This window comes from Nycticebus coucang, chromosome 14 (assembly GCF_027406575.1).
Source record: "Nycticebus coucang isolate mNycCou1 chromosome 14, mNycCou1.pri, whole genome shotgun sequence".
NCBI classification, from domain to species: Eukaryota; Metazoa; Chordata; class Mammalia; order Primates; family Lorisidae; genus Nycticebus; species Nycticebus coucang.
In genome coordinates, this window is record NC_069793.1 from 61,731,584 (window position 1) to 61,747,516 (window position 15,933).

At 35.5% G+C, this 15,933-nt stretch overlaps 1 protein-coding gene across 1 annotated transcript; it reads left to right on the top strand.

Moving 5' to 3' along the window:
- Window positions 1-14,650: 14,650 nt before the first annotated feature.
- LOC128565962 (olfactory receptor 52A1) lies at window positions 14,651-15,589 on the top strand. The gene has a single exon (XM_053562829.1). It carries the CDS (start codon window positions 14,651-14,653, stop codon window positions 15,587-15,589), a length of 939 nt encoding a protein of 312 aa, XP_053418804.1.
- The last annotated feature ends 344 nt before the right edge of the window (window positions 15,590-15,933 follow it).

Genomic DNA, 15,933 nt, shown 5'->3' on the forward strand with positions numbered 1-15,933 from the left:
AATGAAGAATAATGCTAAATATTGGGTATTTCTGAAGAACACACACACACTTTTCTATCTTTCTCATTCTATCTAAAAGTCTGTTTCAGTAAGAAATAAGAATAAACAAAATCACAAAAATACTTAGCTACATGTCAAAGGAGAACATCTATTAAAGTTTTGTGCTCCATCTTCCTAAGGCACTCAAAGATTTTGAAAAGATACTTTGAAATAATGATATTTTCCATTCTTCTGGGTATATTTCCACTAATTTTAACTTATAAGCTACATAAAGGTAAGTGAGAAAAGAAAAATGTATTTTAGGTTTTAATCCAGATTAATTTTTTTCTTTGGAGATATAGAAGGCCTAGATAGTGAGTCACTGAATATTTTATCACCATTCTGAAATTCTCTCGAATGTAATAGACTCCCACTATAAACTGTAGTTATTTGTACTGATAACATGAAGCTACTGCATCACAGTTGTTTCTGTTAGCACCTGAAGTTAAAATGTATCTTTAAAATCATATATTTTCTGATTCATTGATATCTCACAAACTCTGTTGTATAAAATAGACACATGGTATATGTGTATGTATATATATATATAAGTCTATATATATGGAATGAGTGGATAATATAGAATTAAAAAAAATAGTAACTAACCTTAAATGAGACTTCCTGGGTTATTTAAAAGCTGATATGTATTTTTCCCTATATTGGTGATTTTAGACCCCAATCATCAATGGAATACCCTGGTGTCAACAGAGACATACTGAGAGTGATTTAAAAGTTGCATACTTAGGATATGAATAACTGGTAAATAAAAAATAAAAGAAAGTCAATAAAATAATAAGGAGAATATTTTCAAGCAAACATATGAAAAGGATTTTCATCACACCAAGTGTAACTATCTATAAGCTTATTTAAAGACTATATCTTAACTATTTAATGCAGTACCAGTAAACACTTTCACAATATCCTTCTTAAAAATCTAGCGCAATGCTATGAGAATGTGAAAATTACCTAATTTACAGCAGAAGAAAGACAAGAAAAAAATAACTATGAGAAATTTGAGGTGCTCCCTTGAATGTTTCCAACCTTTTAATGCTTACTTTTTACTTAATTTTTCTGTTTTTTTAATAGAAATACACACACACATTTGTAAGCCAAAGAATAATAAAGCTGAACAGATGAACTTTTCTATACAATTTTCATATGGGGGAAGGGAGACGAAAACACAAAAAATACACTTAATTTGTGCCTACTGGTTACTATACCAAATATTTAACCACTATATTGATTGATCTTCAAAATATTTGGATTTCATGGCATATTTGTAAAACTCTGTTTTATTAATGGCTTGTGCATTCTGATGTGAAATTTATACACAGTGTTATGTTTATCCATCTCAATACTTTAAGATAGCAGGTAACGATATTCGGATTTTATAAGAGAAGAATTTTAAATCAAAGAGGTGTGGTAAATTTCTCAAATTCTCAGATCAAATGTTGTACTTGAACAGAAACCTAAGTCTACATTTTAATACCAATATTCTTTACCCCAAAACAGCACTGCCTAGTAAAATTAGCATATTTGGTTTTACAAAACCAATTGCCAGTTCCAGGATGAGTATATCCCACAGCAAGCAAAGCACACTGCTGGGCTCTGTTAGTTCTCTTACCCACACATGAGAACCTTCTTTTCAGGACAGATAGACATATTTCAAAAATATTACTGACTTCTTGTTTTTAATTCTAGCCCATTTCTTTTTTAAATCTCCAAATTACTACTATTATCCCATTTCACCTGCAAGCATAAACATTCTAAATAGGAGGTTTGTTTGAATGACTAACTTTTTAAATTTATGTTAATATTTATGTACTACTATATTTTTTCTAAAGTAATATTGTACATATTCTATAAACAAAATGAATAAACATATAACCAAGCTGGAAAGACACATCAAATGATCAAGTAAGTTACGAAAAACAAATAGAAGATTAGATTATTGTCATGACAACTGTCAAAAAGAATAGTGGAACTATGTTAGCCTCCAGATAGCTATTTGTGACAAGAAAGTTCCGTTGGTTCCTAAAAGGCCTCTAAAAATGAGCATCCCAAATTAGCAAGCTAGGAAGCATAGAGTTTCTGTGTCTAAGGATGTAAATTCAAGGGGACAAATGCCTAATATATTTACATGGTATTTTGAGTGCAAGGAGTTTCTACCAATCAATCAGTTAAGCTATTAGAGGCTAAGTTAAGAATTTATGAAAATCTTTTTCTTAATCCTTTAGTAATATTATCACTCATGGTGAAGCATGTTACCTAAATTGTATAATGACCTACATCTCAAGTATCTGCTGTAAGTATTGGAGCACGTGCTCCAAGAATTTGAGCTTCTAGCACAATGATCCTTATGGCATTACATAGATGTGAGGAAGTAGATGATAGAGGTTAGGGAGGAGGTATTTAAATACTCGTGGGATACTTATAGCATACACAGTAGCATATAAGATGCATTAAAGTGACAATTTCCCTGGAGGCTTGATTGGCAAGCTCAAATTTCAGCATTTTGTATTGCAATTTTGGTTACACAATTTATCCTCACTTGTTGAAAATAGTGTTGTTCCGAGTATCAATGACTTTCTTAGTGTCAGAGGGATGCACAGAAGCACCGTCCTGTACATTAATAGAAACAAATATAAGAGTAGTTTTAAGCTTCATAAAGAAAATTGATGTTTTTTTTTTTTTAATTACATTTGTGGACTGAGGCATAGGATGCCATACATCATGTATTAAACTTCAGACAAAACAAACTGCAGGTGCATCTTGATATTATTATAGTTTGTCAATTGAATAGTCCAAGCAGAATCTAACTGGATATCTCCACCCATCCATTCATTTATTCAATAAACATTTGTTCTACATAATCTGTCTGAAAGACAGATTTTTTGATGCTGTAGTTATAAATGTGAACAAGAAATGTTCTTGCAATTCAAGGCTTAATAGTAAAGAAACTCATAGAGAGATAAATTCACTAAGGGTTTTTTTGTTCTTTAAAACAAGTATGCACAATTTGAATGAGGGACCAAAGGGTGAATGTCAGTGCATCTTAATTTTGTCATTGAAAAGAGAGATTTTCCATGTGAGAAAATTCCATCAAACACGAATAGGTCTTATGCAGAGAAACCTCAGATGAGAAACAGAAATCTGTGCAGGTTAAGCAAGATGAACACTTAGATGTAGTTGTGAAGCCACAGTTGATTTATAGAAATGCAAATGTGTCTATTTATACAATGGAATATTATTCAAGAATAAAACCCTATCAGTTGCAGCAACATGAATAGAACTGGAGGCCTTTAAAAATAAGTGAAATAAGCCAACCACAGAAAGGTAAATATCACATGTTCTCACTCAGATGTGCATGGAAAGGTGTATCTTTTGTTGTTACAGAGCAGATCTTTGGTTATTGGAGCCTAGACAGGAGAGGAGAGAAGGGAAATGAAAAGGACGAAAGGATATAAATGTATTAATTACCATCGAACTACATAGTTAAAAATGGTAGAGATGGTAAATTAACATTAGAATTGTTTTCCTGGTTCAAAAGAAAGATGTAAGGTTGCAATTATTTGCATAAGAAATCACTGTGAATACTACAAAAAAGTTGCAACTAATGAGGAATAAGTTTTGCAAAAGTCGTGGAACACAAAGTCAATACACAAAAATCAATTGTTTTATATACTAGCAATGAACACTTAGAAACTTAAATTTTATCATTTAAAGGCAAAAAAATATTTAGAAAAAATCTGAGCAATGTGAAAGATATGTATACTGAAAACTATAAAACATTGTTGAGAGAAATTAAAGAAGGTCTAAATAGAAAAACAAGGTTGGACAATTAAGTTTTCAAACACAGCCCTGAGGACTTGCTGCCTCATTGCTGGGTATCACTGTGGTCACTTTCTCAGGACTCTCTCTGGGAAGCTATGTGCTGACACCTGAGCCTAATACACCCTTGAAAGCACTTTCTCTAGGATGAATTCACGAACTTAATCAAAACTTGTACGAAGACAGCTCTAACAGCCATTCCAGGAAAAAAATTCCAAACTTGGTTTGAAGGCAAGAGTAGGTAGGCACTGGCATCAGGACGGCTTCCCAAGGGAGTGTTTCAAAGGTGACCATATTTAGGCAGGCACTGTGGAGGGTGCCTGTACTCGGAGGCTGAAGCAAGAGGATCTCCTGAGACCAAGAGGTAAAGGTTGCTGTGAGCTATGATGACACTGACACTGCCACCCTGGGTTCAGAATGAGAAAAAAGTGACCATAGTTACATGCAACAACGAGGTGTGTAGCACTTTTTCTAATATGAGTTCATGAACCTAATTGACCTCATATCATGTACATGAATCAAAAGAGTCATGTTTTAAAAATATTCTTTGTCTGAATTGGTCTATAGATTCAAGAAAAGTCCAATAAAAACACCAGCAGTTCTTTGAGTGGAATTTGTCTAACTGATTCTAAAATTGAGAACCATTCCCTCCCCTTCTCTATAATACACCTACAAGTTCTGGAAATAATTATTCTTAGGTGCTCCTTGAGGGATTTTCACTAATTCTGCCTCTTCCCCTTCCAGTCAGCTAGGCGCATATAAAGATAAGTACCAACCACACCCATAGCCCTGTTACAAATATATAGTAAAACATGGGATACAATTTGATGTGCTAGCTGTCAGTTCCACCTAGGTACGTGAGTGTCTGAGATCTAGAGTCAGCTGTAGTTATTCCTAATGCTGGCTTGCACCAGTGTGGGAAAGCTGATCATGCATGTTTCAGCTCTGCATTCAGTGATATCTGGCTGGGAACATAAAATTGATTATGGTAGGAGGATTTAAACCACAAAATTGGAAACTGGTACAAATATTAGTATTTTTATTTGGAGAGCTGATTGTTAAATATTTCTTAACACTCTGTTGATTATACTTAACCAAGAGCCTTGGCACAGCATGGGAGAAAGCCTTTACCTCCTTTCATAATCTCCACGCCTGAGCCAGAACCCGGAATTTGCCTTTGGCCCCTAACCTTAACATCCAAGGCTCTGCTACAAGAGAGTTTTGAGGGATTTTAGGGAGTTTTAGAAGGGAATTTAGTGTTACTAAACTTGTTCCTAGATATCACTATCACTGCACCCCAGCCACACCATCACAACTGGCTTATGAGATACTGATTGCTCTGATGTTGCCTTCAGCCCTGACTTGAGTTCCAGCAGAAGACTCTGAATCTCTTGTAAAACACAGAGACGCTTTCCCAGTTTTCCACGAATACCAGGTGGATAAAGAGTGAACTAGTGAGTTAATAATACTTGATTGGGTGGAGATGGAAATACCATATTTATATTAGAAATATAGGTGTTGGTTGTATTCATTTTTTCAAAATGTATATGTACAATTTGCACAATTTAGTCAATTTTACTTCAAAACTTCTAAATAGGATTATAACAGCAATATTGGTAACTGGACTGCATAATGTGTGGAAGTGTAGAATATGAAAGGAAGGCATAATGTTAATTGTTGAAGCTATATGGGTACATAGAGGTTCATTATCTGTTTACTTTTTACATGAGCAACTTGATTTATATAATAAAAGAGACTTTCAATTATACTCAGCATGCTTATATTTAATCTGCATCAGTTGCTGTGAAACAATGAACATTCAACTGATTTGCTATGAAAACTGCTTGACTTTAGAAAACCATTTTATTTTTAATGAGTTAATAGCTAGAAAAACCCAAAATAAAATGAAACATAGCTATCTGAAGATACTCTTTTAAGAGGAAGTAACTTACAGTAAATCCTGATTTTGTAATAGTCTTGCTTGACATGAATCGGTAGTTAGCATATTTCTATTGATGGAAAAGTAGAAAAATTTGAAGTAAGTACTCACACAGGGCCTGCAGAGCTCTACTTTTTCAGATTTTGAATTTCCATGAACCACAATATAAATTACTTTAAACCATGCAGTCTTGAATAATTACCAGTCAATCAAATAATTAAGAGGGGTTTTGGTTTTACACCAACTAACAAGTGTGGAAGGTAGTTAAGTGATGACATTTACATATTTTTTCTGTCTGAGTCTAATTTACTCAATTTATTTAAAAAAATGTGTTTTATAATACTTCTGAATATACTCATTGTAGTTGGATCATAAAAATGGGATAAGATTTTTTTTTTTTTTGATACAGAGCCCCAAGCTGTTTCTCTGGGTAGAGTGATGTGGCATCACAGCTCACAGCAACCTCAAACTCCTGGGCTCAAGCAATTCTCCTGCCTCCACCTCCCAAGCAGCTGGGACTACAAGCACCTGCCACAACACCCGGCTATGTTTTTTGGTTGCAGCCATCATTGTTTGGCAGGCCCAGGCTGGATTCTAAACTGCCAGCTTAGGTGTATGTAGCTGGAGCCTTAGCCACTTGAGCCACAGGCGCGGAGCCAGGATAGGATATTTTTAATAAATTAGTTCTTAATTATTGAGGATAATACAAAAGCTCTTTCGTAATAATTATTTCTACACTTTCTTACAATCCTGCAAGTTACTGTTTAATTTTAATATAGATACATAATAGCTATATATTTATAGGGTACATTTGATGTAAGTTAATGATATAAGTTAATGATGCGCTGATTAGGGTATCCATCACTTGCACTAAGCCTGAAGCTTTCCACCGCAAAATCTACTGCCAGATGTCTACAGCATCTTGATCTGTTTTTCCTTTTCCTTGCTTCCCTTAGGGCCTTTTATTTATTCATGACCGTTGTAAAGTTGATTATTAAATGTCTTGAGGTAGTTTTGTTTGAAACATCTGTTTAGTGTTCTATGACCTTTTACCTGAATATCATAATCTTTCTTTTGTTTTGAAAACTTCTCTACAATTTGTTTCAATAATCTTAATAAATACATATATCAATCATTTTCTCTACTCTTTTAGGTCAATTCTTGATTTTCTCTTTTGAGGCAATTTGCTAAATTGATTTGCTAAATTTTGGGGCATGCTTTATTTTTCTCTCTATCTCTTCTCACTGTATTTTCTTTTTTTTTTTTTTTATTGTTGGGGATTCATTGAGGGTACAATAAGCCAGGTTACACTGATTGCAATTGTTAGGTAAAGTCCCTCTTGCAATCATGTCTTGCCCCCATAAAGTGTGACACACACCAAAGCCCTACCCCCCTCCCTCCGTCCCTCTTTCTGCTTCCCCCCCATAACCTTAATTGTCATTAATTGTCCTCATATCAAAATTGAGTACATAGGATTCATGCTTCTCCATTCTTGTGATGCTTTACTAAGAATGTCTTCCACTTCCATCCAGGTTAATATGAAGGATGTAAAGTCTCCATTTTTTTAATAGCTGAATAGTATTCCATGGTATACATATACCACACCTTGTTAATCCATTCCTGGGTTGGTGGGCATTTAGGCTGTTTCCACATTTTGGCGATTGTAAATTGAGCTGCAATAAACAGTCTAATACAAGTGTCCTTATGATAAAAGGATTTTTTTCCTTCTGGGTAGATGCCCAGTAATAAGATTGCAGGATCAAATGGGAGGTCTAGCTTGAGTGCTTTGAGGTTTCTCCATACTTGCTTCCAGAAAGGTTGTACTAGTTTGCAGTCCCACCAGCAGTATAAAAGTGTTCCCTTCTCTCCACATCCATGCCAGCATCTGCAGTTTTGAGATTTTGTGATGTGGGCCATTCTCACTGGGGTTAGATGATATCTCAGGGTTGTTTTGATTTGCATTTCTCTAATATATAGAGATGATGAACATTTTTTCACGTGTTTGTTAGCCATTCGTCTGTCATCTTTAGAGAAAGTTCTATTCATGTCTCTTGCCCATTGATATATGGGATTGTTGGCTTTTTTCATGTGGATTAATTTGAGTTCTCTATAGATCCTAGTTATCAAGCTTTTGTCTGATTGGAAATATGCAAATATCCTTTCCCATTGTGTAGGTTGTCCCTTTGCTTTGGTTATTGTCTCCTTAGCTGTACAGAAGCTTTTCAGTTTAATGAAGTTCTCACTCTTAAAGCCTATTTTTTAACTAATTTTGCTGTTCAGATATTCTGAATTTTGCAGTTCCTCATTGAGTTTTTCAGCTCCAAAATTTCTTGGTTTTTTGCTTTAGTATATCAATCTCCTTGTTAAATTTTTCTGACAAGCTTCTAACTTTTCTGTGTTGTCTTGAAATCCATTCAACTTCCTCAGGACAGTTGTTTTGAATTCTTTAACTAAAAAGTTAAAAGTCTTTATCATTCCTAGATTGATTACTGATACCTTACATAATTCTTATGGTGAAGTCATGTTTTCCTTGTTGTTCTTTATACCTTTGAAAGCTTGTTGTCTTGAAATTGAAGCGTTAAGTATTTTGATCTTTACAGTCTATGCTTATATGAACCCATCCTTGAGAAGGCTTCTCTTAACATTTCAATGTGAAGCTCTCATCTGACACTGCAAATGAATAAAGTAGAGGGTAAATACCATAATTAAAATATTTTCACCTATAAGTTAACACATAAATCAATAAATTCTATTCCATGTAAATTCCATTTACATCCTCTTATGTAAACAAAGCTACGAAGCCATAGATCCATAGATGTGAGGAAAATACTGGAAGAGAAACAAAGATATTGTTATATTAGTAGAAATCAGCATTGTCTAACACAAAGAAGAATTATGGTCAGTGTGAAATCTTGTCATCAGGACAACCTGACAAAATAGAACTCTCTGTATATGATCTGACATTCTTCTTAGTAAAGTATCACAAGAATGGACAAGCAAGAATCCAATGTACTCAATCCTAATATGAAACCAGTAGACCATCTACTACATATCCACATAAGAGAAAAACTCAAATCAAGTGGGGGTGTGGGGGAAATGAGGAAGCAGGCAGGAAGAGGGGAGGAGGGAGGCAGATGGGGGTTATGATGTATGGCACACCTCTTGGGGGATTTGTTAGGGACTCTACCTAACAAATGCAATCAGTATAATCTAATTCTTTGTATCCTCAGTGAACCCCAGATGATAGAAAAAAAACATGTCTATGGAAAGAGTTAAAATATCAGTGGTTGCTAGGGGGGGTTGGTTAGAGGGAGGGATAAATAAAAGGAATGCAAAAGAGATTTGGGTCAAACTATTCTGTATGATTTTATAGTATCAGGTATGTCTTCATATATTTGATAAGTACATAGAATGTAATTAAGAGTGAACCCCTAACAAACTATTGACTTTGGCTGATGTTTAAATGTGGTTAACTGATCATAACAAATGCAACCACCCTGGCATGAGATGCTAAAAGTGGAGCAAATTGTGCAAGTGTTAGGACAATGTCATATGAAAGCTCTCTGTACTTTCTACTCAGTTTTGCTATGCACCTAAAACTAGAAAATAACATATTTTTAAAAATTACAAAATACAATTTTTTGAAATAACTAAATGTGATAGCCACTGTCTTTGTGAATCATGAGAAGCTTAGCACAGTGAGAGCAGAGAAAGTTGAAGACCAAGCCTCATAGTAAGCCTTATCGTAAGAATAAGTGAGCTTCCCAACTGACATTATCAAGTTAACAGCTTTTATACAGGAATGAAATCCTGATATAGAATTGGAATGGTTCACATTCACCAGAAACAGGGAAGTCTGTTGGTTTACATTCCTGTTACAAGGCTACACTTACCTTTTTCCCCCTCTGTCACTGAGAAACATCTGAAGTGGCTGGAAATAAAACATCACACTGACCATTATATCAGCTTTTTCATGCTAATCTGATTGGGAGTACAAGAAATAGCTGCTATATTGGGCTTTGGTAAAACATACATGCTCCTACAGTGGCTGAAATATCCCTGACATAGCAAATTTCTGGAAAGATGATAGAGATAGGTGCTAGGGAGGATGCAGAGAGGAAAGAACTCTTATATACTGTTGGTAGGACTGAACATTTGAACAACCTATATGGAGTACAGTATGGAGATTAGTCAAAGAACTAAAAATAAACCTACCAGTTAATCCAGCAATCTTACTACTAGGTATCTACCCAGACAATACCAAAAAAAGTCATTTTATTGAAAAGACACACACTCGTATATTTACTACAGACAATTCAGTTGCAAAGATGTGGAATCAACCAAAGCACCCATTAATACAGAATGGATTAATAAAATTTGGTATACGCTATCATGGTGTATTACACAGCCATAAAAAAGATGAATTGATACCTTTTGCAACAGTTTGGATAGAACTGGAGACCATTATCCTAAGCGAAGTACCTAAAGCGGGCATCCTCAAACTTTTTAAACAGGGGGCCAATTCACTGTTCCTCAGACCATTGGAGGGCCGGACTATAGTTAAAAGACAAACGAACAAACAAAAAAAACTGAACAAATTCCTATGCACACTGCACATATTTCATTTTGAAGTAAAAAAACAAAATGGGAACAAATACAATCACACCACCTCATGTGGCCTGCAGGCCACAGTTTGAGGACCCCTGATAGCATGAAAAACAAACACCACCTGTACTCATTACATTGGAACTAAATGAAGAGCACACATGGGCACAGAGGGAGGTAAAAGTTGGTGGAAATCAAGCAGGCAGCAGGCAGGAGGTTGCTAGGGGCAAAAATATACCTAATGAGTACAATCAACACCATTTAGGTGACAGGCACACCTATAGTTTGGACTTAATCATGACAAAAATAATCCATACAACCAAAAAATTGGACCTCCTTAACATTTTGAAATTTTTTACAGAAAATAAAATATTGCACTAGAGTGTTCTGAAACATCTCTATTAGAGACAAACAAATGCATATTTCATATTTCACCTCGCGCCATGAAGAACGAAGCAAAACTATTGGTTTTTGAGTTATGGAGAAAGAAGATTTTGCCCCTGGAATACGTCCTTTACTCATATATTAAATGGCACAAAAAGCTGTTATTGATGTTGGCATATGAAATTAACAACGAAATTATTTAAAGTGAATAGAATTACTATCAAATTTCAATAATCTGAAAGTAAAATGAACCTTGAATAGAATTTTGGAGAGCCCCCGAATTTAAATAAATTAGTAGAGAAGAAGAAAGAAGTAAATGGTAAACTAGTCTAAATTGTTCGTTGGTGGCTTAAGTATCAATTCCATTCAATATGAACCAGTACCCTTGTTCACAGAGAAGTTCTGGAAAGAAAATTTAGGGTTCCTTGTGTTCTCCCCCTCTTCTCTTGAAATCCTTTGTAGATGCCCTCCACCATTATTAGTATTCCCCTTAAATTTGCTAGTGTCTCAACATTACATTGAATACCTCTTAGTTAATTATGTACCATGTACAAATTTAGAAATTAGGTGAAAGAAATCATGTTCAAAAGTCTTTGAGTTTATCAGATAATCTCAAGATAAATGAAGGACTAACTCATATTTTCATATTACTAATTTAAAGGAATATGTCATTTCTGTATTTTTTCCATTCAGAGCACACAAGATTCTCTCACATATAGGAGGCATATAATGACCACTTTTTGATAGAACAGAGAAAAATAGGAAGAGAAAGGGAGCTATAGATACAAGTTTAGAAAAATGTTCAACAAATTACTCAGAACTTTACATGGTAGGACTTAGCCATGCTCATTATAATATGAAAGTGTTGCTGATTTTACCAAAACAAGGCTTCACATGAATGAAAATAACAATGAGTCTTTGATACTGCAAAGGCTTAGTGGTAAATGTATGATAAAATGTAGTTATGAATATATATACTTTCTATAAAAAAGAGAAACTTTGGCTTGGTGAAAGTGTCACAAGATATTTAAATAGAATATAATTGTCATGGAAATATGTCTGAATTTAAGTGGATTTTAGATTTTTGCAACTAGAGGGAAAAAATGTCTTATAAAGAGAAGAAAATAGCATATAAAAAGAAACCTTGTTCATATCAACATCTCCGAATTTAGCCTGTAGGAAAAGAGAGAGTGAGACAATTTCTTCAGGTATAGAAATAATTACAGAGCTATTAAGCAATGATAAACCCAAGAGAGCTGACTTAATCTTCTGTGTGTCTCGTGGTTTTGGCCTGTGACTGGGAAATCCCTCATTCCACATTAATGACTCTTCCTCATTCTCCATTCATTAAGGAACATTAAAGTTGGAGACTAGAAGCTTTCTTCAATTTAAGCACAAGAAATTCATACTGTGTTCCAGAGTGCTTCAGACCTTGCTATGAGTTTTGTTGGAGGATGAGTACGCGAACCTGGTCTCAAACACACTTGCAGAAGAAGAGTGCCTTTATTACATAGACGAAAGGAAAGTGTGAAAAGTTACCTCAAAGATGTCCACAATGTCATATTGGCAGATATCCCAGCACCAAATGTATCAGAGCTTTTGACATCAACTTGGCGCTGTTACAGAGTGCAATTAGAAAATGGAATCACTGCAGAACACAAAATTTGAGAGAATGAGAATCTATGGAAGAGAATTGATGACAAAGTTACAAGAAGAATGGACCATATTCATCAGTTATCTGGTAAGAGCACAAAAAGTTTCCAACAATTGGATGGTAAATCTCACAATTACTAGATTTGTTATCATAATCTGTTATTAGCATCTTCTCCAAAAAAGTTGCTCCATCCAATGAACCAGGAACTAACATGCTCCCCATCTTCCACCCGCTGTCTGTACCTCTCGGGTGTGCTCACCTGTGAGCTCATTACTCTGAGTCGGTCAAGCCTGGTGATTGCTTTCAAAGGATCGGCACATGATTGTGATTATCCTTGGAGGAGAAGAGAAAAATTTTGTACCTTTTTAGGAAGAGTCAGTTTCCTATAACTGGAGGTATCATAGAACTACACATTAAGGAGCAAACCTGTAAAAATCACAGTATTTAGTTTACACTGAACATATAACAGCTGAGATACCCTTCCTGTCACAAATGTCCCCTGCTGATTTGATTCTTTCAATTGCGATTTAACAGCATTTAAAAAAGTTGCTTTGGGGGTTTCTGTCACATTGGTAATACTGAGTGTATATATATGGTTAGGTGACTTTTGCTTGCTGGCTTAAAGAAACTTTATTGAAAAATCTAAGAATAAAATAACCCAACCCTATATTTTTTCTCTGTATCTCACTCATTTCACAAATGTGTAGCTCAAGAATTTCTTAAAATATGTAATTTTTAGAAAGTGATAATTTTCATCAAAGAACTGACCCTCATCTGTACAATTAAGTGACTATATTTTAGTTATTCAATAGTCCTTTTCTGAATGCTTTTTGGTGTCACCAATTTGTCCTCTGTCATCCCTGTCTTGTTTTCTTTTTAGAAATATTTCCTTTTACTCCTTTATTTTTCCTTGGATTTCTTGTGTTTGAGCTCACAAATTTATGCAAGCCTTCTGGATTACCTTTACTTCATTAGGAACTAATGTGGCTATATAGGACCAATGCTATGCTAATGATGCCGCTGAACAAATTTGAACCCAGGAAAGCTGCCTCTATTCTGGCTAAGTCACTCCTTCTCCCATTGTTCTGTCTGTGGTTTATCAAGAGAGTCCTCTTGCCCTCTGCTTTCCTGCTGCCCATTATTGTGCCTCCCGATGGTTCCCCATTTTCTAGGTATTCTGTAAAATGTATCATAGATTTCTTAAACACCACTAATTTCAAGGATTTCAGATGTTAGAAATATGGGCAAAAGAAAATACAGTTTTCTTTAATGTTAAACTTAAAGTGACAAGGGACTTTGAACTAGATTCAATAAAAGGACATGAATTTGAATGATTTTTTTTTTTTTTTTGTAGAGACAGAGTCTCACTTTATTGCCCTTGGTAGAGTGCGGTGGCGTCACAGCTAACAGCAACCTCCAACTCCTGTGCTTAGGCGATTCTCTTGCCTCAGTCTCCTGAGTAGCTGCGACTACAGGCAACTGCCAAAACACCCGGCTATTTTTTTTGGTTGTTGTTGCAGTTTTGGCCAGGGCCAGGATTGAACACACCACCCTGGGTATATGTGGCCGGCACCCTACCCACTGAGCCACAGACACCACCCTGAATTATCTTTTCTAAAGTACTTCCTTCATACTCTTCTGTGAATATAAATATTTTCTTTGGTGTTAACTATTTTTATCACTATTCCCTTTTAGAGGAACTCTTTTACATTAATATACTGATCAGAGACTGAGAATTTGCTGGGTCCAACTGTTGCTGCCATAAAGAAAAGTGGTAATAATTGAGTACTAGGAGAGTAGCTGATGTGGGATGCAGAAAGATTCACCAAACACTGATTAAAATGTAATTTCCAAGCAAAATAAACTTTTTTTTTTTTTTGTCCACAGGTCTAGGAAGAAAATATCAGACATTTAAGTAGTTTACTCCTTTGCCCAGATGATTTCACTGGTTCTAACAATCAGCCTGCCATGAGCATAACATCTCACTATGGAAGATGGTAATGGTGGAAGCCCTCCCTAAAAACAGTGATGAGTGTCTATGGAGCCGTCTTTTTCTTTCCATAATATAAGGGAGATAATGGAAGTCTACCAGAACTAGAAAACTCACTATGATCAATTTGTATAAAATGAGAAAATAAAAGAGGGACAATAGCATTGCCTGAGAAATACTTGTTTGCATCAAGAGGCCCAAGGACGCTATGTCTGTTTCCAATGTAACAATCTACATGCCTTCTGTGCTGACGCTAATAGGGATCCCAGGCCTAGAATCTGTGCAGGGCTGGATTGGGATTCCATTCTGTGCCATGTTTCTCATTGCAGTGATTGGAAACACCATCCTTCTGATCGTTATCAAGTCAGAGCATGGTCTCCATGAGCCCATGTACATTTTCTTAGGCATGCTAGCAGCCACTGACATTGCACTTGCTAGCAGCATTGTGCCTAAGATGCTTGGAATCTTCTGGTTTAATATGCCTGAAATCTACTTTGATTCCTGCTTGCTTCAAATGTGGCTCATCCACACACTTCAGGGTATAGAGTCAGGCATCCTGCTGGCCATGGCCCTGGACCGTTTTGTGGCCATCTGTCATCCACTGAGACATGCCACCATCTTCACCCACCAGCTTATCTCCCAAATAGGTATTACAGTCATACTCAGAGCTGCCATTCTTGTAGCCCCTTGCCTAGTACTAATAAAGTGCCGGTTTCAATTTTATCACACAACTGTTATATCCCACTCTTACTGTGAGCATATGGCCATTGTGAAACTAGCTGTGGCAAATGTTCGAATCAACAAAATATATGGCTTGTTTGTGGCCTTCGCTGTTGCGGGGTTTGACCTCATATTCATCACATTGTCCTATATCCAGATATTTACCACAGTTTTCCATTTACCCCAGAAGGAAGCTCGGTTTAAGGCATTCAATACCTGCATTGCACACATTTGCGTCTTCCTTCAGTTTTACCTCCTGGCCTTCTTCTCCTTCTTTACACACAGGTTTGGTTCTCACATCCCCCCATATATCCATATTCTCTTTTCTAGCATTTACTTACTGGTCCCTCCATTTCTCAATCCACTTGTCTATGGTGTGAAGACTAAGCAGATTCGTATTCATGTGATAAAAATGTTCTGTTCATAAAATCTACCTTAACACCTTTGTGCTGTCCTCTTTTGCAATTCCTCAAAGTAAAACAAAAATACACATTTGAAGTGCTTGAGTTTTCCATTTAATTGGGTTGCCAACATGATGCAAAGTTTTAGATCATCATAGCCCATTGAAATGTATCAATCACTGGAGTGTGGATCCTATCAGAGTACCGAAAGTGAGAAATATAAAAAAAGTAACATAGTAAAGTAACATAGTAAAAAATATGTATTTGTGAGTTTAAATTTAAATTTTCTTTTACATCTTGGTTCCATTGACTTCTTCTAACACTCTTTCTCCAGGAGAATTTATGAACTACATAATTATCTCTGCATTTA

Bases quoted from the DNA above. Each gene is read 5' to 3' on its own strand.
- LOC128565962 (XM_053562829.1), top strand. From the start codon at position 14,651: ATGTCTGTTTCCAATGTAACAATCTACATGCCTTCTGTGCTGACGCTA.